Source organism: Elephantulus edwardii, unplaced genomic scaffold (assembly GCF_000299155.1).
Source record: "Elephantulus edwardii isolate Elephantulus edwardi_28Jun2011 unplaced genomic scaffold, EleEdw1.0 scaffold00206, whole genome shotgun sequence".
Classification (NCBI taxonomy): Eukaryota; Metazoa; Chordata; class Mammalia; order Macroscelidea; family Macroscelididae; genus Elephantulus; species Elephantulus edwardii.
Genome location: NW_006399956.1, coordinates 2,929,401 through 2,957,189, shown reverse-complemented (window position 1 = coordinate 2,957,189; position 27,789 = coordinate 2,929,401). Strand labels below are relative to the sequence as shown.

Here is a 27,789-nt window from a genome sequence, read left to right as displayed (position 1 = left end):
TTGGTTGCAAATTTAATGATCTTATAATATTGAAAATGGGTCAGATTTGGGCAAGAGGGGAGTCAATGAGAAGTTATATTCTTTCCCATCGTTTCTTATATATCCAATACTAGAAATCAGCTATAGAAGACTGGGGAAAGATGAGCTACTTATTGTTGACCCTACACTGTATAGTGTTAGTGTCATTGTTCTATATTGTGGATAGAGCTGATCCACCAGTGGCTTTTCAGTAGCAGTTAATTGCACAGGAGGAGATTGCCCATCTGCCTTCTGTTAAGCAGCCGATGGATTCAAGCCTTGTACCTTTGCTTAGCCAGTGCATCTCCTTACTGCTAGGTTACCAGAACTCCCTGACTGAATAGTAAGCTTACCGTGAAAAAAATGTTTTTAATGTCAATGACTATTCTAATATTGAGTAGAAATGCCAGTAAATTGGATGCTAGTACACTGCTCTAGTAGGTATTAAAGTCTGTTTAAATGAGTCTACTTCTTTAATAAATTTGTTTCCTTCCCTTTTAACTCAGAAACATTTCTTGGGACACTTTATCTCAAACAAACTTTAATTTTACATTTAAAGGGGTGAAACTAATATATTGGTTTGACTAATACAAGAACTTTAAAAGTTTAAATATGTGTCATTTCCAGCCTTTAAAGTCAGTAAATGTGTTTGAAAATATATTTATATTTGGAACCTAGTTTTGATTCTTCTTCGGAAAGTATACAGCTGTCTAGAGGCAGCATCATGAGAGATGGGGAAAAAATTGCTTTCAAGATTTTCCTTTTACTTGGATCCACAACCAACACCTATGGTAGCAGCAGTTGGGAAAGCAAAAGATGGGTTGCACTGGGAAAAGTATGCTGTCAAGTACCTCTGTATAATACTAAAACGTAATAATGGCAGTTTAAAAGCTAAAGAACACCTGAGCTAAACTATGGGATTTTCAGTTGCTCCCTATGCATCAGAATGTTGGAAAATGAATAAGGACTATTGAAGGGGGGGGGGAAGATGCTTTTAATTGTGGTATTAGAGAAAGTACTGAATACCTGATGGACTGTTAAAAGAACAAACAAGTCTGTCTTGCAGAAAGTGAAACCATGGTGCTCCTTAGAAACAAGAATGGTGGAAGTTCATCTCACATAGTTTGGCCATGTTGTCAGGAGCAGCCAGTCCTTGGAAGAAGACATCATTTAGGAAAGGTGGAGGATCAAAGAAAGAGAACAAGATCCTCATCAACATGGATTGACAAGTGACTGTAATAATGGGCTAGAGTATATCAGAGATGGTAAAGATGGTGCAGGGTAGGCTGAGATTCTGATCTGTTGTTCATAGGATCACTGTGAGTTCTAGTCAACTTGATGGTACCTGTAAAAAGAGCAATAGCCACTTGGGGACAGCCATATCTGACCTTTACTGACTTCACAAAGGGAAACCGTCCCTATCAACAACACAAAACCTATCTTCTCAGATGCCTTTCTGTTCATCCCAACACCAATGTTTATTGGATTAAAAATCTGATGCAATAGCTTACAGAAAACACAGAATCATAATAGAGAAATCAAAAGTCTAGTCAGATTAGTAACAGAATACATTCTCTCCAACAGGACAGCCGAACTCAAGTGTCCGAAGGCACTTGAGCCTTGAGCACATGAGGCCTTGAACCTATAGCTTTAGGCCAGTGTTACAGAGCTCTCCCTCCTGCCAATTATGACTTTCCCCTGCCCCCCAGTTGACCAAAAACTTGGGCAAATGCTCTTTGGGGGTTCCATAGTAGTGGGTAGCAGTTCCAACATCAGCTTCTCCTTATGTTGGGTCGCTGGCCTCTATTTCGCCATGGCTGGGGATGCTGGTAGAAGAAACTGTCTCCAAAGGACATGCTCTGCATGATTGCTTCTCATTTGATGGTGGCAAGGTTCTCTCCTTCTGTTGCTGGATCTGCTCAGTTTAATGATCATACTAGCCAATCCCCTTATGGATAGGCTAACACACCATATTTGCATAGCCCCACCTATCCACATGACAAAATTAGTCAGTAGGTAGGGAGCCAACAACAAAAACATTAAACATTGAATTGTTGTTGCTGTTGTTATGTGCCGTCGAGTCACTTGTGACTTATAGCAACCCTATGTACAACAGCCCGAAACTCTGCTCTGTCTTGTGCCAATCACACTGTCTCTGACACTCCCATCCTGATTACCCCAGTCGCTGAATCAATCCGCCTCATAGAGGGCATTCCCTTCCTGCACTGTCCCTCCACCCTCCCAAGCATGTTGTCCTTTTCCAAGGACCGGTCTCTCCTCACAACATGTCCAAAGTATGTTAGACGGAGCCTCAGAATCCTTGCCTCCAAGGAGCCACCCAGTTTAACTCTTTCCAGGACAAATCTGTTTGTTTTCCTAGCAGTCCATGGTACTCTCAATACTCTTCTCCAGCACCACAGCTCAAAGGCATCAATTCTTCTATCCTCCTTGGTCATTGTCCAACTCTCTGATGCATAACAGGTGATTGCGAAGACCATGGCCTGTATCAGACACACCTTAGTCTCCAGAGAGACACCATTGCTCTTGAGCACTTTGGAGAGGTCTCTAACAGCAGACTTTCCCATGGCATTGCGCCTTTTAATTTCCTGGCTAGTGGTGCCAAGAGTGTTGACTGTGGAGTCAAGCAAACTAAAGCTGTGAGCAATCTCAATCTCATCACCATCCATCCTCATGCTGCCAATTGGTCCAGTGGTGAGAATGTTTGTCTTCTTGACATTGAGCCTCAATCCATATTGTAGGCTGCAGTCCTTGACACTCTGCAGCAGGTGCTTCAGGTCCTCCTCAGTTTCAGCGAGCAGGGTTGTGTCATCTGCATAACGCAGATTGTTGATAGATCGTCCACCAATCTTGACCCCACATTTCTCCTCACAGAGCCCTTTTGAAATTACTTAGCTCTTTATTTAATGAACTCCAGAAATTTTCTATATCATGGAATAATTCTATAAAAAGAAAAATTATATATGTGTATTTTCTTTGAATGATGGATGATTTTGTGACACCATGACCAGTGACTTATTCTCTCCAGGTGTTTGGTTATCACTAAGAGGATTGCATAATTTTGCCCCCTTCTGACTTTGTGTCACCAATGTTGTTGTGGTGTGCTGACCCATAGCTGACCCTCCCAAAGGTTTTTAGAGGCAATAATCAAGCTGGAGGAGATTGCCCATCCTTCTCCTGTGGAGCAGCTTGTGAAATCAAACTGCATTTCTTCAGGATTGCAGTGCAGATTGGTACCACTAGGCCACCAGAGCTCAATAAATAGTATTTTAATTATTCTAACACATGCTCACACAAGTGGACAAGTATTTGGTAGTGTGTGATATATACATAATTCATAATTGGGATTTCTTCTCTATTTTTCTTTTTAAAAATTTTTTTATTCTGGAATATATTCTGCAATAAGTTGTCATAACAAAAACTAAATTATAATTGCTATTCATTATTTGAATTTCATATTTTCATTTGACATAGGTTCTGAATATCTTAGTGGAAATTGTGAACAATATATGGGTTTTTGGGTTTTTTTAATTTAATTTTATTATTTTTGTGCATTGTACCATCAAATCAGATCTGACTGGTACGGTACAGGAGGAGATTGTCCCTCCTTCTCCAGCACAGCATCTGGTGGATTTGAACAAGGCACATCTGGGATTGCAGTGCAACTTCTTGCCACTAGGCCACCAGAGCTCCCTTATATGTGTTTTGATATAGACACAAGGCTGCTTTTAGTCTTTAAAATTTCATGTATAATGATATTCCTTATCAGGATCTCTGGTTTATCCTGAGAAATTTTATCTTTTAAAGTTTTCCCTTTTGGAGAATAACATGATAATCTGGAGACTTACTTTACTGTAATTTTTCAAAAGCTTTTTTTTCCCCTTTAGCATTAGTCTTTTCATTTTAGAAGTTCTTCTTTGTGTAGGAAAACTATTCTTGGAATTTCAAGGTAATGGGAAGCAGAATTTGGCCTGTAAAGTTATGTAATTTATAAAATGTAATAATAGTTCCCCCTCCAGATTTTTTTAAATTCACAAAGTACTAAATTGACATGAAAAGAGTACTTAATTTAAATCTTTAATGTGATTATTTAATCTGCTTCAATTTCCTTAATTTAGGGTAGGGTGTTACATAAATTGTAACTATCAAAGTAAAACCTTTCTTTTCATTTATAATTAGCTTAAGTTTAAAATATTTCTTATTAGTTATTTAATAAGAATTATTATGTGATACTTTAGTGGAAGATAGGTGTTATAGACATTATTCTCTACAACCCTAATCCTCAAGATAATTTCAGGTATGTCGATGTTTATGTATCATGAAGTAAAGTGGACTTTTGGCAGGCATTCAGCTATTTTTTATCGATATAAGTAGACTGAGCAGATAATATTCCTCAGATAATCTTCTTCTATTCTCTCAATACCTTTTTTTAATTTCTATACAACCGATGCTTAGGAAAAAAATGTTACTTGTACCCATTTGCAAAGAAAAGAAATATGCAGGGCTTGAAACTATAAAGATGAGAAAATGGCTGTGTATATGAAGCTGTATTCTTTTGTAACACATAGTGTAACACTTAAGGAAGTCTCAGCCAAATAATATATATATTTGACTTTTATAGACGTTAAGAGTAAATTTGAATGATTATCTTTCTTTATTTTATACTGATTTATTTACAGAGTTTGAATACATTGTTTCTCACAAAAGATCCTTCCCATTTCCTTCACCCCACCACTCATCAAATTGTGCAACCCTATGATTAACACCCTTCCCCTCCCCCATCCTCACACCTCTTCCACCCTCCTTACCCTCTTTGGATCCTCATACTCATTCTACAGTAATGGTTTTATACAGTATTGGTTCTTGTGAGACTGAGTTTTTTTCTCAACGTAATTCTCTCCAGTCCCTCCCAAGTTAGGTCATTATTTACAAAATCATTGCTCCTGCGTGCTGCATAGTATTCCATAGTATGATATCATTTGTTTTTTATCCCTGGACATAGTAAAACTGCAATTCCTCATATATAGTGACTATCATTTCTCCCCTGATTAGTTAAATCATGAATGTTGAGGTAACAACTTCTTTCTTAACCTATTTAATAACACTAAGCTTTGAGTCAGAGTTGACTCAACAGTACCTAACAACAGCAGCAAAAGAAAAATACCCATAGGAAGAATACATCTGAATATAGGTACTTTCTGAGACATGCCTTTATTTTATTATTGATAACCTTTAAAAAAATATTTCTCTCTTTCTTCTGTAGCAGTTATATGCTGCCCAGCTAGCTGCGATGCAAGTTTCTCCAGGAGGAAAGCTTCCAGGCATACCCCAAGGCAACCTTGGTGCTGCTGTATCCCCTACCAGCATTCACACAGACAAGAGCACAAACAGCCCGCCACCCAAAAGCAAGGTACTCTTTTGAAGAAGTTACAACTTTGGCCATTTTGAGTTTTCTTTTCCATTCAGTGGTTATTGAGTATCTGTCTTATGCCTACAATTGCCTGTGTCTGCAAAGAGATAAAAGCCAATTAGACAAAACAAGGTATGCAGATAAATTTGCATACATAGAGTTAGTCATCCATTTATTCCACAATTATATAAGGATAGCTCTAGTAGAAAGTGTGAGTGGCATAAAGATTTATTATGGATAACCTTCACCTAAATATCCTAAGAATAGATACTTATCTTAAAGACATCCAAACAACTATATAGTTTATGAAAAAGTGCATACAAATAAAGTGCTTTGGAAATTATTGAGGGGAAGAGATTATTTTTGGTAAGAAATCCTTGCAAGGTCTGAGAAAGTGAAATTGAAATAAACCTTAGGATATATAGAAAATATTCTATTTAAATGTTAATAATTGCTATTATTTGGTACAGTATAGTTATAATGTTGGATAAGCTATCCATATATAATTATTTCTTCCATATCTCTACATGTTTATGTTTATGGAGGAAATAATAATAATAATGTTAGACATAGGACTACTTAGAAGTAGGTTTGTATTTAGGAGAAATTGAAATAGTTCCTGACAGAAGGTGAAAGGTCAGAGGAGAGGCATATATAATTTTTATTTAAAAAGAGAGAAACAAAAAGTCTGATACCAGATTTGGATGTTTCTTTGTGTGTCTTAAAATCTTAATAAAGTGATTTTCATGTCTGAATTAACTTGCAAATTAGGGGTCATAGTTTCTGACTATGTCTAAGATATATTTAGTATCTAAGTGACACAGTTCATGTCTTCCATAATAGCAATGCTTTGCTTTTTGCTGAATTCCTAGGCAGTTGTTTCTTCTCTTCATTTAACCTATAAATGCCATGTTGAAATATCTGAAGAATTAAGAGGGTTAAAGTTGTAAGAAAAGTTAAAACAAAAAATTGGGAAAAGAATGAAACTACTGAGAAAGAAAATACCAAGTTTGTTTTCTTTTCCTCCAGTATCCAGGCAGCTCTCCTAGCATCTTTTCACAATGCCTTTACTACTCCAGACGGTGCATTAAGAAAAGAAAGGAATCTCTTAGGAATATGTGCTTCAGCTCCCATCTCTCCAGAACTCCTAAATTCTTTTCCATGCTATTAAGATTAAAAAAAAGAAATGTACATGCATATGGGGTTTTAACATAACCTCATTTAACAATTAAGAAAGAAATCAAATAAATTCAAGGACCTTGGGGTAAAGTCATGATTCACTAGCAAAATTTAGAAATATATAGTACAAAAGCCAAATTGTACGTACTATTGTGACACAACAGCACACAACAGCAACAACATGGTGGCATTAGGGAGTGCACATAAACTACTTTTAAATTGTATGTAAACTTTTTAGTAGACTTTACATGTTCTGTGCTTTATTTATACCAATGGTCTATTCTGATTTTCTTTTTAATATTGGCAGCATCAATTTATGAAACTTGTTAATAATTATAACATTTATGATATAAATTTACATTTTTTAGGGACTGATATTTTGATGTTTCCATAGACCAGAACATATGGAAAATAAATAGATGTAGAAATCTAGGCATTGTAACACACAAATGCTTATATGAGATATTATTGTGATTTTTCTTGGTTTATTTATGTGACTTGTTTCATAGTACTGCTTTCACTAGGACATTTTCTGTAAGGGTATCTATTTCTGTTTTAATGGCAAATAGGTATTTTAATATCCTCTCACCAAATCATTCATGCAAATAACTAAAAAATATTTTTATAGTGATCATGCTAATTCCTCTGTCCATCTAATCATTTGGCCATTCATCTATTCAAATATTTATTGGATAGTTGCTAAAGATATTTTCCTAGGTAACCATGTCAAACACAAAAGGGAGGGAGGATTTACTTTGCCAAGTTTAGGAAACTGCTTTATGAGCTGCTTCTAAATAGTTATAGAACCCAGTTAACTGATTGTTTCAGTGATGTTTAAATTCTGCCACACTGTATACTCTTTTTATTTAGTACTAGTGATATATAGATCTGATTATACATAATTATAAATATTTCATAATTTATCTTTGACGTTCAATTCCTTTTTAATACTAGCCCTTCATGAGCATAGTAGTATATAAAATTTTAAAAAATTGTGGATGTTGCATTTTGCACTTCTGCAAGGATTATAAACTATATCAAGGATTTAGTTTTTTAAAAGTGCTTGTTTTTAAGTATCAATTATGATTTATTAAAACTATTACCTCTCCTGTGTCCTCTTGTGAGCTGTCTAAAACAACTCTTACTGTCTGAAAATATTTCTCAAATGTGCTAGGACCATAATTATTACCATTGTCATTTTAATGAAGAACATAACCACACGAACGAAACAACAGTCAATAAAAAGGCTCTGTTGCTTTACATTACATGGATTTAGTTTCTTGTAGTCTAAGACTGACATTTATACCTAGTGTAATAAACATTTTGACTTTACAAAGCCCTTTTACCTATCATTTATTACCATATTTATGTTTTTAAACAATCTGTTATTAGTGTCTGGGGGCTATTTTCCATGTGTTTTATTGGTAAATTTGCATGTCTATCTTATTATAAAATAGAAATATATTATTAAAAATCTGTATGTTGCCTGTATACTACCCGGTATAAAACAAATTGATATTTATGTTGAAAGTGTATTTGTTGTTTGCAACAATGGAATTGTACATCATATCAAAGCAACGATGTCAGGATAATGATCTTACTGGCAACGGTCACAAAGCAAGCAACCTCCCTCCCTGAGTTTTATTGCTTGCCCTTCTTCCTAGGTGTTCCTTTGCCTTTGACTCACAACTCCAGAGAAGGACACAAACAAAACTTATTTGCAATTTGCAAAAAAAAAAAAAAAAGAAAAAAAGAAGAAGGGGGGTATCAAAAGGAGGGGGCTCCAAAAGACTGTAAAATTGTACAGCATGAGTCCTCTGATGCATGCTGTTTTCAATCTGCTGTGTGCCAGTTGGAGGCTTGGGGAGTGTGTGCGCGCGAGAGAAAGGATAATGCTGAGAAATGATAGAGTGGCTGTGACCTCCAAGCTCAGCCTGGAAATCCAAGACATTGATTTCACTTAGCATTCCTGCTGAGAAATCTGGCGGAGTTCAGTTGTAATAAAAGAACAAGATTCTGTTCTAATGGTAATGGCGTATGACAGACATATCACTTTGTCTGTCCTCAGCACCAGAGAGAAGAGAATTGGAAAAAGGTCACCTGACCTGCCTGTGGTGTTGTAAGAGTTCTGTACTGAGCTTTGAACTGCAGCCTGGGAATATAATTATGTATAATGTTAAATGATAAAGAAACCTTTAGCAGACTCAAATATTACAAACAGGAATTGTGTCCTGTAAATATGAAAATACAAAGGAAAATCTGCCCTGTTTAAAGAGCATTGGAGGACAATGCTTGTCAAATTATTTCCTTAAAGGTAATATTTACAAACTGTTTGCATTCATGCCTGCCATAATAAAGCCATTAATTTTTCTCTTTTTTATATCTCAATTTTATTTGCTAAAAGAAAGAAATTGGAGTCTGTATAACTAAACCTCAGTGATATAGAATTAAAAAACATGAGCTTCTTGGCTATTAGTTTTGGTTTGGTTTTTTTTTTAATTCTCAGATATTACAGAAAGCCTTTAAAAAATGCATATACTTCGTCTGTAGCAGTCATTAATTTTCCCTCACCCCAGTGCAACTTCAGAATTACTTTGTTCATTGATCAACAAAGAATTATGTTTAGTTGTTCAGATATATCCTTTTTACCTCAATGTGTGTCTTGACAGCTGAGTTTATAGCTAAATATTGGTAAACAACTTTGAATGAAAGTCTGGAATATTGAACTTTTGTGCGCATGAGATGGTTTGTAAAAGAAATTTTAAAAACAATTCTAATTATTCCTACTTAAATTAAGATACAGCTTAGCATTATAGGTACTAGAATCTCATAAACCATAATGCTATCTTGCATCTACTTATGTTTAACACTTACTTTATTTTATTACTTAATAGTTTATAATACCGCCACCCAATTAGCCAATTTGTGATATGCAAAATGACTTTCATTGTTTACCCTACATATATATTTTATTTAAATTATTTTCAGAACATTTTTTCACTTTTAAAAACCTACATACCCTTTACTTTAAGATACTGTGTTTGACGTTGATGCACTTTGTTTATAAAGGATAAATTACATCTTCCAGGAGTAATAGAATCAATATCAACTTAAAATAGTTGAGGAAAAGAGAATTTTTACTCAATTTCACACACAATTCACACAATTGTCAGTTAAGAATAGGCTTATCAAGTTCACGTTATTAAGAAAGTGTCAGGTGTTATATGTGTGCTAGCAACTAAGTTCCATTGTGTTTTGTCAGTGCAAAACTAGGCATCAACTGGAAAATTTTATGGGCAACTTTTAAATACTTCTGTCTCTCTGTATATGAGGAAAAGTGATATATTCGCAGCAGCAACCAAGCATAGTTAGCTTGAAAAGCAGAAGATAAGAGAATACCTGGGGGCTTTTCTCTTAACCATACTATGATGCTGGTCAGACCCTAGTCACATTTGTGTCTCTATCAATGGCAGGAACACACAGACTGAATCCTATCTTTTTCTTTTCATATACTACTGGCAGTGATGCTCTCATTTGCTCAGCAGAAGTACCTGGGAATTGTGATAAAGAAAAGAAATATTCCTCTTAACAACCAGAAATGGCTTTAACCAGCTGACCAGAAATAATCAGATTGTTCGGACTGTAATATTCTTATAAACATTGTTTGAAATTTATAAGAAAGTATTGGTGCTTTATTATGATCTGATTATCTTTCATTGGTTTACAGTAACACAGATATTCCCCAATCTGTTAGCCTAGTGCTTGTGTTAGTGATATCAGAAGTGCCGGTAACTGTTAGGAAACCATTCTTTGTTGCAAGTTTTAACAATCATATAGCTTCTTAATGCTATCAACTAAATATTTTCTCTGTACACACTATATGCAGGGTAGAGTTTCATAATTTAATGTATGAGTTACAAACTGTGATATATGCACATTTAATGCTACTTAGCAGTATACTGAATGCATTAAGTAATCAGTGGATAATAAAATAATAACAAGATGTTTGATAAATAAAGGCAGATTTAGTAATTTTGGAGAAGTGTTCTGCAATGCCAAGTGGATGTTGGTAGTTGAGGCTGGAGTGGAAAAGTCCACATGCATTATGAACACAACCAAGTCAGCTCATCCCTAATAGTGTGTAGGTGTTGTTTTTACTAGAATGACAAAAATATGCTTTAATAAACAAAACCTCAAAGAGTTTCATAAGTTTGAAGAGATGAGGAAGTACTGGTTCACTAAGGAAGTACTAGATTACCACAGGAATATTAACATGTTAACTTAAATTTTTTTAAGTTCCAAAAGGACTGTCCACTATCACTATAAATTCATTTAATATTTTTCACATTTTCTCTGACCACAAAACTGAATACTAACTAGATATATAATTTACACCATGTAAAAATTTCCTAGAAAACTACTATTTTTAGTATTTTTCAGAGAAAGATTTCAAATAATCATAATGTACTCCAAAGGGCACACTACACAGACTATCTTTGACCCTAGTATGTTTTAGTAATACACATACTGAAATCAGATTAATATAAGCATGTCTCTGTGTGTCAGCATCAAATGAAAGCAGTGATATATCCTGAAACTGTTGAACCTAGTACTTTTTCAGAAAACATTTCTTTTGAAACTTCAGAATGAAGAAGAGAAAGAGTATTAGCCTCAGCTTATTACAACCACATTCAAATTGGTCAGTTTCAGTTTTTAGATTTTAAACTCTCTCTGACATATCAGATAACCTGGATCTCTCAAGTCTCTTGTTGCTTTATGCTGTGTAGAGTAGCTGTTGCATTTCTCCTAATTTCCTTTATCCCAGCATCTGTAATGTATCTATTTCATGAGCCTTTGAGATGTGACATATATGTGTCACACTTAAGAGGTAGATGCATTTAAAAGAATTACCCTATAGAGGCAAACTCCTAATGTGGCCCATTATCATCACTTTCTGGGTGGGACATATTTACAGTGAGTATAGCATAGTAACCCTGTCATTTTGTATAAAAGAGTTTTCCTTTTGTGATCCTATGTTGCTAAACTGAAATATGTTAAATGAAGTGTTATCAACAGAACCCCCATGATGAGCTTTGTCCTTTCTTTTTCATCTGAATTCAGTTGACAGGAATAGCAAATAGCTAGGTACTTAAACAGAGGCTTTTTGAGCTCTGTGGTATTAAGTGTCCAAATGGGTCATTTGATGATAGATTCTTATGAATAAAGGAGGTGGGGATATGATCATATTTTTACTGTAAAAATAATAAAAATTAAAAAATGAAGAGATGAATTAAATATTAGCATTCAAAAGGGGGAGGGAGAATGCCAGGAACTATACAGAAGAATTTAGGTAATATCCTTGGAAATTAACTGGCCAGGGTTATATTTCCCATTATTCTGATTTTGTTTTGACAAGAACCTGTCTTAAACACAGCAGCCAGCTCTGATGAGCCGTGTCAAAGCTTTTTAATAATGCAAACCCTAGGGAGTGTGAGAAGATGGGAAATTTGTGAAAACACAGGGCTATCCACAGAATCAGACCCCACCCCCCAAATAAAAGTTGCCTTCTAAATTAGGCTCAACCCAAAGATATTCATTGTCCAGGAAAAACGTGTATGGAGAACATTTTATGTTTTAAAACTAAGCAGTTGCTTTGGGGAGGAACAACAGAGAAATGTGAATAGATGTCCCTGAACAGCAGAGTCTTCTAGTACAATTAATATGGACATCATGGCTAAAAATGTTGTCATTACTTCAGAGATTGAAAAATCAAAAGCACACGTCAAGTGTTACCTTTCTTGGGCTCAGGTATCATTTTGACGTCATAAATAGGGATTAGCTACTTGAACCCAGTTAAAGCACTTCATTTCCTATACTAAATTATTGATCACTTCCTCACAAGAGTTGTTGATAATTGACCACTTTTCATCACATTAGCTCCTACCTGTGCTGAAACTGCTTGAGACTAGAGAAGTAAAACCTAGAGGACTACTCTAAACCTCATAGTCAGTTCTCCCTCTCTCTACCTACTTACAAATATATTCTACTTTCAATTCTCTTTATTCATGCAATAGGGAGAATTCTAGTGACCTATCCCTCCAAGAATGCCTCAAACTATAGATTTTAAAAACAAACAAACAAACCAGCAAATACTAAAGTACCACTTGGGTTGGTTTATTTTAGTTGTGTACATATTCCTTTGAATATATCAATAGTTATTTTTTCCCCCAAAGAATTGTATTAGCAATTTTGAACATCATAGAAATAAGATGAGAAAGAAAACTATACAGTAAGCTAGCATGAATGTAAGTTTAAAAAAATGACAGAAAATAAAGCTGAAAACAGCCAAGTTTAAAACTCAAAAGATTTAAAAGGTTTGTTTTGTTTGTTTTTTTGTTTTGAAAGACATCAGCCATTGTATATAAAAAGTCAGGTCTGAAGTCCAGATGGTATTTGGTCCAAAATACAATATTTTAGGCAGGCACAAGGCTATTTTACTTCTGCTTAAACTGCTACAATGACAGGGAGCCCACCACCAATGAGGTGGCATTGTTTTATTCAGAAGAACTATTTAGATCACAATGTTCTTATTTAAATGGACCTAAAATTGGCTTTCTGCTATATGAATTTTTTAAATAATCTCTCTGTTACTGATAATAGAAAACTTAACTTGAATAGGAAGCTAGAAAATGCAAATAGAAGGGAACAGTAAGGAGACTTGCTGTGGCTGTTGATTGCCATTGAGTCAAGCACAACTCATAGAGACTCTATGAACAAAAGACCTAATGCCTTTCCGTAAGTATTGTCATTTTTTCAAGTTCATAGAGTTTCCAGAGGCATGTGGTTTAGGAAGTGGATGTCACTCCTGCTTCCAAACCGGTTTTACAACTGGAAGCTCCACAAAACACTGGCCATATTGAGAAACCATTTTGGTATTTGATACCCCAGTGGCAGAAGTTTCAGCATCACAGCAAACCCAGGTTACTTTGTACAGCAAAGAGTAATATACAAAAGTGGAATAGTGTTTCTCCAGATATAACACCACTAGTCTCATTTAGTGGTAGTTAAGTGTCGTCAAGTCTAATATGACTGAAAGTAAGCTTTACACAAAAGACCTGAACTGTTCTATTAACTAACATAGTTTCTGTATACTTATAGAGTTTAGAGAGTTTGTAGAGTTTCCAGAAGCATCTAGTTTAAGAAGCGGATGCAACTCCTGCTTCCCAGCATAAATCAATCTCGAAGTTCATCCCAACATTGTACATAATGGGTAACCATTATGGTATTTGATAAGACTATGGAATAGTGTGAAACATCACAGCAACACCCAGTTGTTCAGTTCAGCAAATAGACAAAAGATTGCTGTATCATTTAAAGAATATTCATTCAAAAATTAATAAGTTTGCAGCCCAAGGGCCCTGTGGAATTTTAAAGCCACACCCTTGAGGAGACTTCCACCATTGGACCAAGGCTCAAAGACACTCACTCTTGGGGAGAAAAAAGCAGTAACACACATCAAACATTACCCAAAAAACTTCCCTTATGCGACCGACATGACTGGCATCAAGATGCTAGCCAGCAGCCAAACTCCCAGAGACTTATTAGTCACATTTAATAAATAATAATAAAAAATGCTATATTGGAGGCAGGTGTGACTTTATGCAGACAAAAACTACATTATACAGAACTTATCTCTGTCTCTTGTTCTGTTCTTCTCAATGTTTGTTTCATTCTTAGAAGCCAACTCCTTTTCAGTGTCTGTAAACCCTATGTTTATATCTATCACTTACTGACTCAACAAATATTAATTTATGCCAATTATGTGCCAGATTCAGTTCAAAGCAGTGGAACTACAGCTGTGAATAAAGCAGTTTATACTTAAGATTTTGCAGTATAGAAGGAAGAGACAAATGATGAGCAATTAAACAAACATAATTTTATATATTGGTAAATTCTGTAGTGAAAATAAAATAGAGCACTGTTGAGTAGTAGACGACACCTATGGACACTGGAGGTAGCTTCTTGAGATAGCCCTCTCGGGCATCTGACTAGTGAGAAGAATGGACCCACAAAAAAACCTGATGAAATAATATTTTAAGCAGAAAAAAACAAGTGTAAAGGTCCCAATATGTAAATAAAGTCAACAACATCAAGAAAGGTTGAGGTAGAAAGGATACTATACCATGAATATGGAGAGTGCTAAGAAATTAATTTCGGGAAGAGAAAAAAGCCAGAATTTGTTGTTTCTAAAGTCACTTAAGTCATAATCTATGATACCTAACAACAGTGACATGTTATGGTAAGGAGTTTAATTGTATTCTAATTTTTTCTCCTTTTCTGTTTGACAAAACCTTTATATTTTTCCTTGAAATATAACTTCACGCTGGACATATAATTCTATGTTGATTGTTATTTTCAATCAGCCCTTTAAAAACATTCTGCCTTCTGACTTCCATGATTTCTATTGAGAAAAGACAAAGAACTGTCATCTAATTTTCACATTTTTTCACCTAATTAATTTTTCCCCAGTTGGTTTTTAAATTTATTTGACTTGAGTTAAAGTTTACAAATCTCACAGATATTTTTTAAAGGCACTCATTCATAGGCAAAAAAATTACTATTCATTGATGCAGTTAACTTATAACAATATCTAAGCAGATCTTTTTTTTAATTGTATTTATAGATAGCTTTTTTAACATTTTTATTTTATATTCATTTGCTTACAAAATTGTATATATTGTGCTTCACACTGTCCTTCATTCACATTGTTTTTCATACAATCATTCCAATTCATTATGTTTTATAAAATTATGTTTTATAAAATTAATCATCATTGAACTATTCCCACCTATTTCCTGTCTTTCCAGATTTCCACCAGATCTTTTCCATTTCCTTTATCCCCCTCCATCCACACACAAAATTGTGTGACCCTATGATAGTCTCCCCCCTTGCCCATCCTCACCCCTCTGCATCCCCCACCCTCCTTGGATCCTCATACACATTTTACTATTTATCTTTTTATTTCTATAATAATGGTCTTATGCAGTATTTGTCCTTATGAGTTAGTTCACTCAGCATAATGCTGTCCAGTCCCTGTCAAATGATATAGTAGTTTTGAAACCCTTACTTCTGAGTGCTGCATAGTATTTCATCATGTGAATGTACCACAATTTCTGAATCCATTAGAATGTAGTTAGACATTTGGGTGGTTTCCATGTTCTTGTGATGGTGAATAACATTGCTGTGTACATTGGTGTACAAATCTCAGTTTCTGTCTTAGTTCTGATTTTCTCAGGGTATATTTATAGCAGTGGAATAGCTAGATCATGTAGAATTTCTATATTCGACTTTTTGAGGAAATGCCAAAGTGCCTTTCAGAGTGGTTGGTTGTACCATTTTACAATCCTGCCAATGATAGATGAGAGTTCTGATCTCTTTACATCCTTTCCAACATTTATTACTTGCTGTCCTGTTAAACTTTGCCACTGCTGCTGGGATGAAATGGTATTTCATTGTGGTTTTGATATGCATGGCTCTTATTGTCAATGGTTTTCAACATTTTTCATGTGTGTGTTGGCCATCCAAATGTCTTCCTCCGTGAAAAGTCTTTCATTGGCTCTTGCCATTTTTTAATTAGATTATTGGTCTTTTTCTTGTGGAGACCCTGTCGTATTCTGTAAAATTTTGTTATGAGACCCTTATCTGAGATGGTATTGCCAGATATTTTTCCCCAACCAGTAGATTTTTTTCCCCACCTTGTTAAAAAAAGGTTTTGATGTTCATGGGATTAAATCTTTAGAAGGTCTCATTCATCAATTTTATCTTCTCCTGGTTGTGTGTTTCTGGCTGTATTTGTCAGCCTCTATATATCATAGTCTAGACCTTCTAAACCTGGTCCCACTTTGTCTCTTATAATCTTTATGATTTGTGGTCCACCATGAGCTGACTTTTGTGTATGGTGGGAGGTGCGCATCCTGCCTCAGCTTTCTGCATGTAGCAGTCCAGTTTTGCCAGCACCATTTGTTAAAGATGTTGTTGTTTCCCTATTTGATAGGTTTTGTTTCCTTATTGAATATCAGTTGACCTAGATAGATGGCTTAATGTCTCGATTCTCAATTCTGTTCTATTGGTCTGTGTGCCTGTCACTGTACCAGTACCATGGCCCTGAGAATAGTACCGTTTGGATGGAACTCTGCCCTCCTGGAGCATAGTGTATGTGAGGGATACTTGGGGAGTGGGGAGAGGCCAGCAGAAAGTGACAGTCACCTACAGCTTAATCAGAGTGTGGTTTTAACCTGTTATATTTTCTGACTTTTCTTCCAGGTCACTTGTTTGTTTGGTTTTTGTTGATGTTGCTGTTGTTATTTATTTTGCTTTTATTAGAATTCTAAGAAAACAAGAATTGTGAATTTTGTTAATCTTGCATATTTTGGGTATGTTGCTAAGGAATTCCTTGGAGAAGGAAATCAAGCTTGGAAAGATAGGGGAACAGCAAAGGAGAGGAAGACCCTCAACCAAGTGGATTGACACATTGACTGACACAGTAGGTTCAATTCAGAGATTATGAGGTTGGCGAAAGATAGGAGAGGGTTCAAATCTGGAGTAATTGGGTTGGGTGTGTCAGAGGCAATGTGATTGGCACAGGATAGAGCAGGGTTTAGGGCTGTTGTACATAGGGTCGCTATGAGTCGCAAACGACTCGACGGCACATAACAACAACAACAGGGTTGTTATGAGTTATACTCAACTTGCCCGCACCTAACAATAATAAGAAAACACACACTCACAGAAGTGACAAGAAAACACACACATAACTGACAGCACCTAACAAGAAAACACATAATCACCTAACACAAACACAACTAATGGTACGAGTTTACTATCTTTAGAAAGAGACTTGAAAAGTTGAGGTTTTGAAGTTATGTTTCTGTGTTATCATGAGTATTTTAAAATAGCGGTCTTAAAAAAACAAAACCCCCAACAATGGTTATATACTGGTACTCAGAAGTATTTAGAACTTTTCGTTTTTTCAATACCTTTTGAGAGGTTAGCAAGCTAAATAAGAAAATAAATCATAAATTCTGACTAATCTGATATTTGCTCTAACTTTTTGTTTTCCTAATTTTGGGGCTTTACCCCAAGTTTTATAATCAAGCTGGAGTTAAACAACTCTGCCAAGTCCAACAGACCTTCAACTATTTTTAAAAAATCAGTGAAAATCCTCTACAATCCTAAAATAACTTCAACAGAGTAGTTTTTAAAGTAAGATTAGCATAATTTTCATCATTGAAATAAGCTTGCAACCTCCTAAAATTAAGCATTTTTGAGAGGATAGATTTCTTTCAAAAATCTTCCTCTATCTGTCTCCCTGAGACCCACCCCCAATCTCTTCCTCTCTAAACAGATTCTTCTTAGCATTATTTGAGTATTTGATCGTCTGGGCCAGACTATCCCTAAAGCTATATGGTAATGAACTTCTCCATGAGCATTCATGAAGTTACTTATTGCTGCTAATCATCCAAATGAAGAAGCCATTCATAATTATGATTCTTTAAACAAAGTAGAAATTTAATTACTTGATTATTTTTAAGTGTGGAAAAATATCTTTAATAGCTGCAAAGTGAGTTGTGGAATTCATATTAATAGCAATAGTGTTCAGAAAGTGCTCAATATAATCAAAGAATCACAAGCATATATACCTTTTTGTAATGCTAATATAGTGACGCATTATCACCACTTGAAATGTAGAACTGTTCTTGTAGCGTGCGGTGGAAGAGTTGTTGTAGTTATTGGTGTGTGTCATAGCGACCCTATGAACTTGCCCTATCTGTGCACCATCCTAGTGATCTCTGATAATATTCTTGTCCATTGTGATAGTGACTGTATTAGTCCATCGTGTTGAAGGCCATCCTCTGTTTCTCTGACCTTTCCCAGCATGATGTCTTTTTCAAAGGTCTGGCCCCTCCTGACATTATGTCCAAAGCATGTGAGATAAAGTTTAAGTATCCTTGACTCTAAGGAGCACCCTAGTTACATGTCCTCTAAGACAGACTTGTTTGCTCCCTTGGCAGTCCATGCGCTGTTTGGTACTCTTCTCCAACACCACTATTCAGAAACATTGATTCACGTGGTGGACTAGATTGTGACAAATGACGAGCCTATATGGCATTGTAGAACTGCTGCATGAGTTTTCTAGACTGTAATCTTGATGACAGTAGTAGATTGGCAGGTCTTTCCATTTGTGGCTTTATTGTAATTGTTGTTGTGTACTGTTCAGTCAGAACCAACCCATAGCTGACTCTCCAATGGGTTTTCAGAGGCACTTAACCACATGGGAGGAGATTCTCCATCCTTCTCCTGTGAAGAAGCTGGTGGGTTTGAACCACATACCTTCATGATTGCAGCACAGCTTCTTGCCACTAGGCCAGCAGAGCTCCATGGCTTAGATTCAAATTGTCAGCCATTTAGTTATTAGCCAAGTGGTTAACAATTTCACCAGGAGTGGTTCTTGAATATAAAATAACAGGGGCAAGGAGGAAAATGTGCAACAATGAATGAATGGAAATCCAAGCTCTCTATAAATTTTCTTTAAAATCTCAAAAAAAATGGCAGTCAAAAAGAGTATAAACACTTTATTCTTTAGAAAATAAACATAATTTATTTGAAATATATTTATCCTTTTTCTTATACTGAAGTATGAATTTTGTTCAGTGCACATAGAAATACTAATTTAAAAGCTATACTAACATCAGATTATTAAATATTGGTAAGATGTACCTTTTCATTGTTATTACAGTGCTAACTAAAAAGCAACATTCCTAAAGAGTACAAATACTAAAATAAGCAGCTAGGAATTTTCTTAAACTGAAATTACTCACATGGTTTAAGGATATCATGGTAAAATGGTTCCCCTTTCTAAACTTTCTTGTAGTTAACATAATTACATCATCCCTCAGGATAAACATTTATCTAAGTGGTACAGCACTGGTCTGTCAATTTGCTGTGCTGAGATAATGTGGGGTTACTCTGATGCTGAACCCTGTGCCACTGGTGTGTCAAATGCCTTGGTGGTTACCCATGCTGGACAGTGTTTGGTAGAGCTCCTAAATTGAGACAGGCTTGGAAGTAGGAGTGGCATCCACCTCCTCAACAATATGCCTCTGGAAACTATGAAAGTAGAGAAATGACAATCATTATAGAACAGGGTTCAGGTCTTTTGTTCATAGGGTCACTATGATTCATGTTAGACTCTAAAAGCTGTGTTGTTACACTTACCAATAACAACAACATCGATTTTAGAGATTAGTCTTCCAATTATAGACTTATTTCTAGTGTTTTTCAAAACTCAACATTTAAAAAAATGTTCTTTATGATTATATTTTTCCAAAAGAATAAAGATGAAGTCTCAAAATTTAAATTTCTAAAAACTAAAGGCTAGTTTTCATCTAATAGGTTTATAGTATTAAAACAACATGAAAAGAAATGTATACTCAAATAGTTAGACATTTAATTTGTCCCAGGTTGTTTTATCCTTTTTCTAAGTACATAGTGTTTTCAGAGGCAAGCTATTTTGGAAATGGATGCCACTCCTGCTTCCAAGCTTGTTTTAATTCACCAAACACTGTCCACCAGAAAAGAAAGAAAATGTATACTCAAATAGTTAGACATTTAATTTGTCCCAGGTTGTTTTATCCTTTTTCTAAGTACATAGTGTTTCCAGAGGCAAGCTATTTTGGAAGTGGATGCCACTCCTGTTTCCAAGCTTGTTCTAATTCACCAAACACTGTCCACCATGGGTAACCGTTATCGCACTTGACACATCAGTGTCTCAGTGTTTAGCATCACAGCAACAAGTTACCTCTTTACAGCAAATGGGCAGACCAGTGCTATCCCATTTAGAAGACTGTTTGACCAAAAATAATGAAAACCAGGTCTGAGGGCCACAGATTAAAATCACACACTTTTAGCTTAGTAGCATCACTTTCTATCCACTAGGCCAACAGAGCTCTGTCAGCAGTTCTAGGAACAGCAGATGTTACCGTTGCCCTTTGCTCCACCATCCCCACAATCCAAGACATGCTTGAGCCCATTGCTATAGTCACCTTCTTTTCTTCTCTGACTTTCTACTTCTCAGTATGTCAACACAAAAAGGGGCAAATAATCTTGGAATGTTACAAAAATCACAAATTCTCATTAAAATACTTCCTAAAACTAAGGTTTTTTTAACAAGGCTACAGGTCTTTTACATGAGGAGACTGCCTTGTCTCTTTCCCTCACAGTGCCTAATGGGTTTGAACCACTGACCTTTTGGTTAGTTGTCAAATGCTTTTACCTAGTGTGCCACCAGAATCCCCATTCAGACTTTATAGAATTTTATTGAAACTAGCCTTTCAAGAGCATGCAAACTTTTTTCCTGGTTTATTGTATAATTTGATTTGTTGGGATTTGTTCTACAATTTTGATGACTTTTGGCAGGGTGGGTATTTCATAAATAGGAGAAAAAGAAATTAAGACCAGAAATAGAAAGGATGAAATACTGCAAAATTTCTCTTGTGATATTTTCAGTAGCACTGAAAATAACAAGAAAAAAAATACTGTTGTGAAGTATGTATAAAAGCATTATGACAGTAAGAGGAATGTCCTTAAATAGGTACAGATTTGTGTTTTCTGTATTTCTCTGTGTAACTCTTTTGAGGATCAAAGTTTCATTTTAAGTCAGTAGGAGCTCAATATTCAGGTCAACCCAACATGAATACAGGGCAAGACAAGAATTTTGGGTCAAATAATGGAATTCTTAGTCCTACTTTCCATGCAAATAGAGCTGTCATTTATCTTAAAAGAATGGATATGGTGCAGTATCAATAAAGTAACATCTGGACAATTTTTTTTAGTTTTGCTTTTATTTATGTTTTTCTGGTAGCATCTACAGGGAAGAATAGAGCTAGAATTCTTGCCTATTATACCTGTGATTATAATTTATTAACTAATTGAAAGAAATATCAATTTTACATAAAACTGACCAGATTAAGAACTCTGACTTAAAAAAAAAACCAAAAACAACAAACTCCAAACACACACTGGCTTTATCTCATTGTATTTTAAGGTATTGGCCTATAATGAATGTTTTCTGGGTTTAATGCTTTATTGTAACAAAGTCTTAGTAATATAAAGTGAACTCTCAGTTTATACTGTTTGCAATATAATTTTTACTCTATATTCATTATTGCAAATTTACATACCATAATACCATATGACCTAAGAAAATAAGTCCTTTTTAAAAATTCCGTTATTTGCTCAACAAATAATATGTTTTCAATTATTATCAGATTAATTTACTGGATTTTTTAAAAATCAGTTGTTTTTTTAGAATTATTTGCCAAGTAAACATAAAATTTCAATAATGTAGCAAGACAAAAGTAGTAAATTTTTTAAATTCTTTAATGACATATTCAGATCTTGTTTTTAAAGGAAAACCAGTCTAAATGTACATATAATCAATTGTGATTTTTCACAAATGAAAATCTAGCAGCAAAGAAGGAATGAGAATGTCTTTGTTTGGAAAAAGACATGCTGATCATTCCATATAGTTCCAAGAATGACGCTCTGACAAAAAGAGAGAGAATGAAACTTTTTCTTTTGTTTGCAAAAAAGTTAGTTATGTAGTCTCCCACTGTTTACATGATATTTATATTTAATAATCACTGTTTATATGATAAAAATCATATGTTGACTATATTAGTCACAAATAATGTCTCAAGAATCTCTTTTTGAAGATGACAAAATAGCATTTATTTAAAGTTTATACAATAAAATTTTTGGACAATGATAGGGAAAAAAACCCCACTAATTAACACAATTTAAAGGTAATGAAACATAAGTAAACCACTAAGAAAATACAAACCAAATATCGCTAAAAAAATATGTAAGAGAGGGAGGAAGAGTATAAAGAAATGCTTTCTGAATCATGTGAGATGATTTTTAATGGAAAACATAACAGTTTGTGCAAAGATAGCAAGCATGAAGAATAGTACTGAATTTCATATTATTAACTCATAAAAAAGATGTTAGATTGACTCTAATACATACCTTGAAATTTTGGAGTAAATTTAAAATGGAAAGTGCAAAGATGTTATTGCTTAAAGATTGAAGTTCTTAAAATGTATAACCTATAATCTAAACCTCCTCATTTGCTTCATTAATTAATTACTGCTGTCTTGTTCCCAGATTCAGCAATTAATGCTCCAAATTCTGTCACTTCATATATTTCAATACCCCTCCACCTTTTTTTCTTTGCTTATCTGTCTTACCTTTTGCTCTGAATTGCTTTTGCTTCCTTCACTCTAACTTTTACTCTTCATTCTTCTTCTTATCTAGTCCTTATCCTAGTCAACTAACACCATGGTGTAAGATTCCCTATTTCAACATAAGTCATCTCATTACACAAAGACAACCATTTTCTATACTATCGAAGCAGCCTTATTACATTTTATTGCCATTTTTATTATTCTAGTTCCTGAAATCTAGGATTTAGGTAGATATCTTAGGTGAGATAGATACACTGCATTTGGGCAATACGAGCATTGAGGTCATTGGAGAGGTATTTTCTGTAGTTTAGTTTACATAATTTACCTAGTCTTTACTAGAATGGATGAATGAACCTTGAATGAAATAATCAAGATTGTATCTTTTTGCTCTGAATCCAGTTATGACAAACTTTTTCAGATACCTCAGAATCAGAAAAGTATACCTGAATATACTTGTAATGGTCCAGTTATATATAAACTAATAAATAGGTATTTGTTTTATATATTAATCTTGTGTTTTTGCTTACTGTGACTCTTCTTTCAACAGAATATATTTGTGTACTGTGACTCTTCAATTAAATAATGTAGAGGGTACTGAAATAAAAGACATGGGCTTACCCTAATAGTGACCAGTTTCATCATATTATTCAGCAGAAAATACAAATGACATTTTTATAGGGGAAATTTTAAAAATTTATTTGTTGCATTTCTCTCTCTCTCTCTTTTTTTTTTAAGTGTGAGGGTAACATCTTGGTTTCTTTTGTGCCACTTTGCCCTTGTTTGTTTACAATTTGTTTCATAACAAGATACATAGAACATGTAGCCTGCTCAGTAACTCAGTGACTCTCATTCCTCTTATGGCAGTCATATCTAAAATGTACATGCGCACGTGAGTGCACACACACTTAGACATGTATGTCAATTTTAAGAGGCTGTAAGTCTTTAGGGAGGAGACTCCCTTGGAGCATAAGATAAATTTGAACTTCCAGTTAAACAGCACAATAAAACACACAACAGCACTAAGTTCCATATGTATGGTTTTTTCATATATAGGTGTGTGGATACATAAACCACACTGTTGTCATAAAGTTGATTACATCTCATCACAGTCCCATGGACTACAAGGAAGAAGTGCTCCATTAGTGATCCATTAACATTGGCTGTAATCTTTATGGAAGAAGATAAGCAGAACTTTCTTCCAGAGTTCCACTGGGTGGAATTTAATAGACCTTTAGTTAGCAGCCAACTTCAAAACATTTACTCCACCAGGTATCTAAATGTGTACATATGCATAAATATACATATGTCTGTTATGTCTCTGTCTTTCTATGTCTGGTATCCCATACCACAAGAATAAAGACTGGAGGTGCAGCACATCAATACATTTATTTTATTTGGTGATCTAGTGGATCATAGCAGCATCCAGAATAAGGTCAAATCTAAGGCAAATATGTTCTCTTTCTCCGTAAGCCAGTCTAAAATGTACAATCAAAATTTTTATGTAATTCCATCATGACAGTTACTCTATAAAATATTTTATGCCATGTAGACTGTGAAATCTTTACTATTACAGATTGGGAAAAAATAAATCTGAAATATTACAGCTGAGTTTCCCTACACATTAATTATTTTAATTGGCTATTTCTTAAATGAATAACTGATAAATCAGTCTTGCAGTTCCTCATGCTTCATGACATACTTAACTCAATACAGACACTTAAGAATCATTATGCTGTAAGAGCTTTAGTGCAAACTCAAGATGATGATAATTAAAATCAGACTCTTACCTGATGCTCAGTTTTAAGACTTTTTATCTTTATTTTCATCTTCTCTGGCCCATAACTTGAATTTCATATTTTTGGATAGTTGAATATGTAGTCGAGCTAAGAATCTTCCATAGGTGGAGAAAAAAAATTTCTCTTCAAGGCACAACGTAAAAACTGAACTTAAGTGACATTCTAAATAAATAGACATTGCCCCTTGAAATTCCTTAAAGACATCAGTTCCCTCCGGGACATTGCCATGAAGACAAAGAATGCCTTAATGACTTTATTGGAGTTATCATTAAAATAAAAAGAGATTTGCAGACATCAGCTATAAATCACTATAAAATGGCCTGTGGGTAACCTTTGACAGAACTTATTTGAAATAAACCTGGGATGAATTCAGAGCCTTTGGTCAGGCCAGTAGGTGGGCTAAAGGTCTTTCCCATCCTCTTCCTTCACTGTTTTTGCTATATTAGTTCCTTTCTACGTGCCTGGAAAGTATTTGAATGAAACTCAATTGACATGTATTTCATGTTGAAGTAAAAGAGGTCTATGTAAAGAATAGTATTACAAATATTTACAGAGTATCCTTGAAATATTTGTTTACCTTAAAATATTTAATGGCAAATTGTTTGCTTATTATTGAGTTCTTCATGGTTGCTAGCACTTGAAAGAGAAGAAATTTCTTTAGAATTAAGAAGAAATTATATGACTTCAGTTGTTACTCTTATTTTTTTAAAAAAATTACTAGAATTTTTTTCTTCTTTGGCATTTGATAATTAAGAGGCTATTATGAGAAGACAAAAAGGTTTCATTCACATGATCTGCCTCAGGTCTCAGCAAATCTTAGAGGCTCAAGATTTCTCTATACCTGTTCAATCTGTATCCAGTGCAACTTATCTGAGAAACTGGACTTTATGAAGAAGAATAGATGAAGACTCCATCAGAATTGGAGGATGACTCATCGCCCAAAATGTGCATTATTCAGATGACACACTTTGTTTGCTTTAACTGTGGAGGACCTAAGATGCTTGTTGCAAAATATTGAAGACAACAGTCTTCAATTATATCACATATCTATAAAAAAATTTCTCACCACAGGGCCAATAGACATTATGATAGATAGAGATTAAAATTGTCAACTGTTTCATCTTAACTTGATTTAAAGTCAGCACACTTGGTACCAGCAGTCAAGAAATAAAAAAAATGTGCTGTGAAAATCTGCTGTCTCCAAAGTGCTAAGGAGAACTATCTTAATTCAAACCCTGAGGTGCACCTGATTCAAGTCATAGTCTTTTCAATTAATTGATGTGCATCTGAAAGTAGGACTAAGCATGACAGAAGACTCAATGCCTTGTTGAAGAATAGTACTAAATACCCCATGGTCTGCCAAAAAAACAAACAAATGTGTCTGGGAGAAAGTGCCACCTGGGTGCTCCTGAGAGGCAAGGATAATGGCATTTTTAGACATGTTATTAGGAAGGTCCAGGCCTTGGAAAAGGCATTGAAGACATGCTTGGAAAGGTCAAAGGACAGCAAAAGAGAAGAAAGACCCTCGGCAGGATGGAACGACACAATGTCTGCAACAGTGGGCTTGAGTATTGCAGAGATGATGAGGATGGCCCAGGTTAGGACAAGGTTTAAATCTGTTTTTCATGGAGTTTCTGTGAGATCTACTGAACTTGACAGCACCTAACAACAATGACCACCTCAGTTTGCCCCTCTTTGAAGCAAAGTTGATGACATCTCACATTCTTCCTGTGAGAATAAAGTAGGACAGGAGAAGGATGAGCAGTCTCCTCCTGTGTGATTATTTAACCTCTGAAAGCCCACTGGAGGGTCAGCTATGGGTCCGTTCTGACTTGGTGGTACCCAAAACAACTGAGAGTTCTATGTAAATTGAAAAATGAAATTTAGGTGTCAGGGAATAAACAGATGTGTGGCCCAAAAAAATCAATATGGCTCTAATCCAACTACTCCAGGGTAGAAAGTTAGGCAGTTTCTTCCTGTGCAATTTACAGCCTCTGTAAACCCACTGGAGGTTGACTGACTGCAGATCACACAACATAGTAAGATTATGTATGTGATATAATAATGTTTACTTTTGTTGATTATATTTCTTTTGTATCTATTTGTGTCTTCTCTTTAAAAACACTTATTTCAAATAATATATGTTCTCTACAAAGCATATGTGGTAGTTAAAAAAAGTAACAAGCAGATCTGCTTTCAAGAAAGTTGCAGTGCAAAAAGGCAAGGGTCAGATAATCAGTAAAGATCCCTTTAAATAGCAAAGACCTCTTAATCTACTTGAAATTTGAACATTTTGACACTAATTATCCAGGAAAACAACTAATACAATGAAGTGGAACACTATTAGTGTCAGTCACACTAGGATCCTACTTTATCCTTTTCTACCTTTTCTTGCTTTTTATTTGCCTTTTGTCTTGATTTGGTAGTGCTGCTATGAAAATAACACAATGTAAGGCACAAAAAAAGTAGAAATTATTTAATCACAATTCTGGAGGTTAAACACTTAAATAAGATGCAGTTCTTTGGCATCTGCCTTCCTCCTGTCCATGTCCCTCTCTGTTTCATTCATTTTATAAATGATAAGTAAGTAGGTTTAGGACCATTATGCTGCCATTATGTCATTAACATTACAAAAGAAAACCTTTTTCCAAACAGGATCACATACAAAGGTTCACAGAAGGCTTTTTGTTTTGACATTTCTTGGCGTGGATCAGGGAGAACCACAACTTGATCTATAGCAAACTCCTAAACCTTGTTTTTTCTATATACACACCCTTACATATATTTATCCTACCCTAAGGTTCTGTGCTGTAGATCATTGAGTCCTCATTCAAGTCGCCTAAATATACATCTGTTGGCTATCCCTAGGAATTAAATGGGCACAGTGGGTTCACCAGAGTAGCATAGACTTGTGTCTTTTAGATTCTGCATGAGTGTACATGAGCGTTGGAAAGGAGGCCTTTGATTTAATAAATTGGAGTTAATATTAAATAATCTATATACAGTTGTTCATATGTTATTTCATTAAATTCTTCTGTATCTGCCAATTCCTTCCGGTACAATG

General features: G+C 34.9%; 1 protein-coding gene across 5 annotated transcripts in view; it reads left to right on the top strand.

Annotated features, from left to right (window-relative positions):
- SOX5 (SRY (sex determining region Y)-box 5) overlaps positions 1–27,789 on the top strand; it is a 610,606-nt gene that overhangs the window by 490,531 nt on the left and 92,286 nt on the right. For 4 of the 5 annotated variants that reach the window (XM_006897210.1, XM_006897209.1, XM_006897211.1 and 1 more), the window contains one exon: positions 5,300–5,446. The exons of the other annotated variant lie outside the window; for it this stretch is intronic. In XM_006897210.1, the coding sequence (XP_006897272.1) occupies positions 5,300–5,446 (147 nt within the window). The remainder of the gene's footprint in view (positions 1–5,299; positions 5,447–27,789) is intronic. 5 annotated transcript variants of the gene reach the window in all.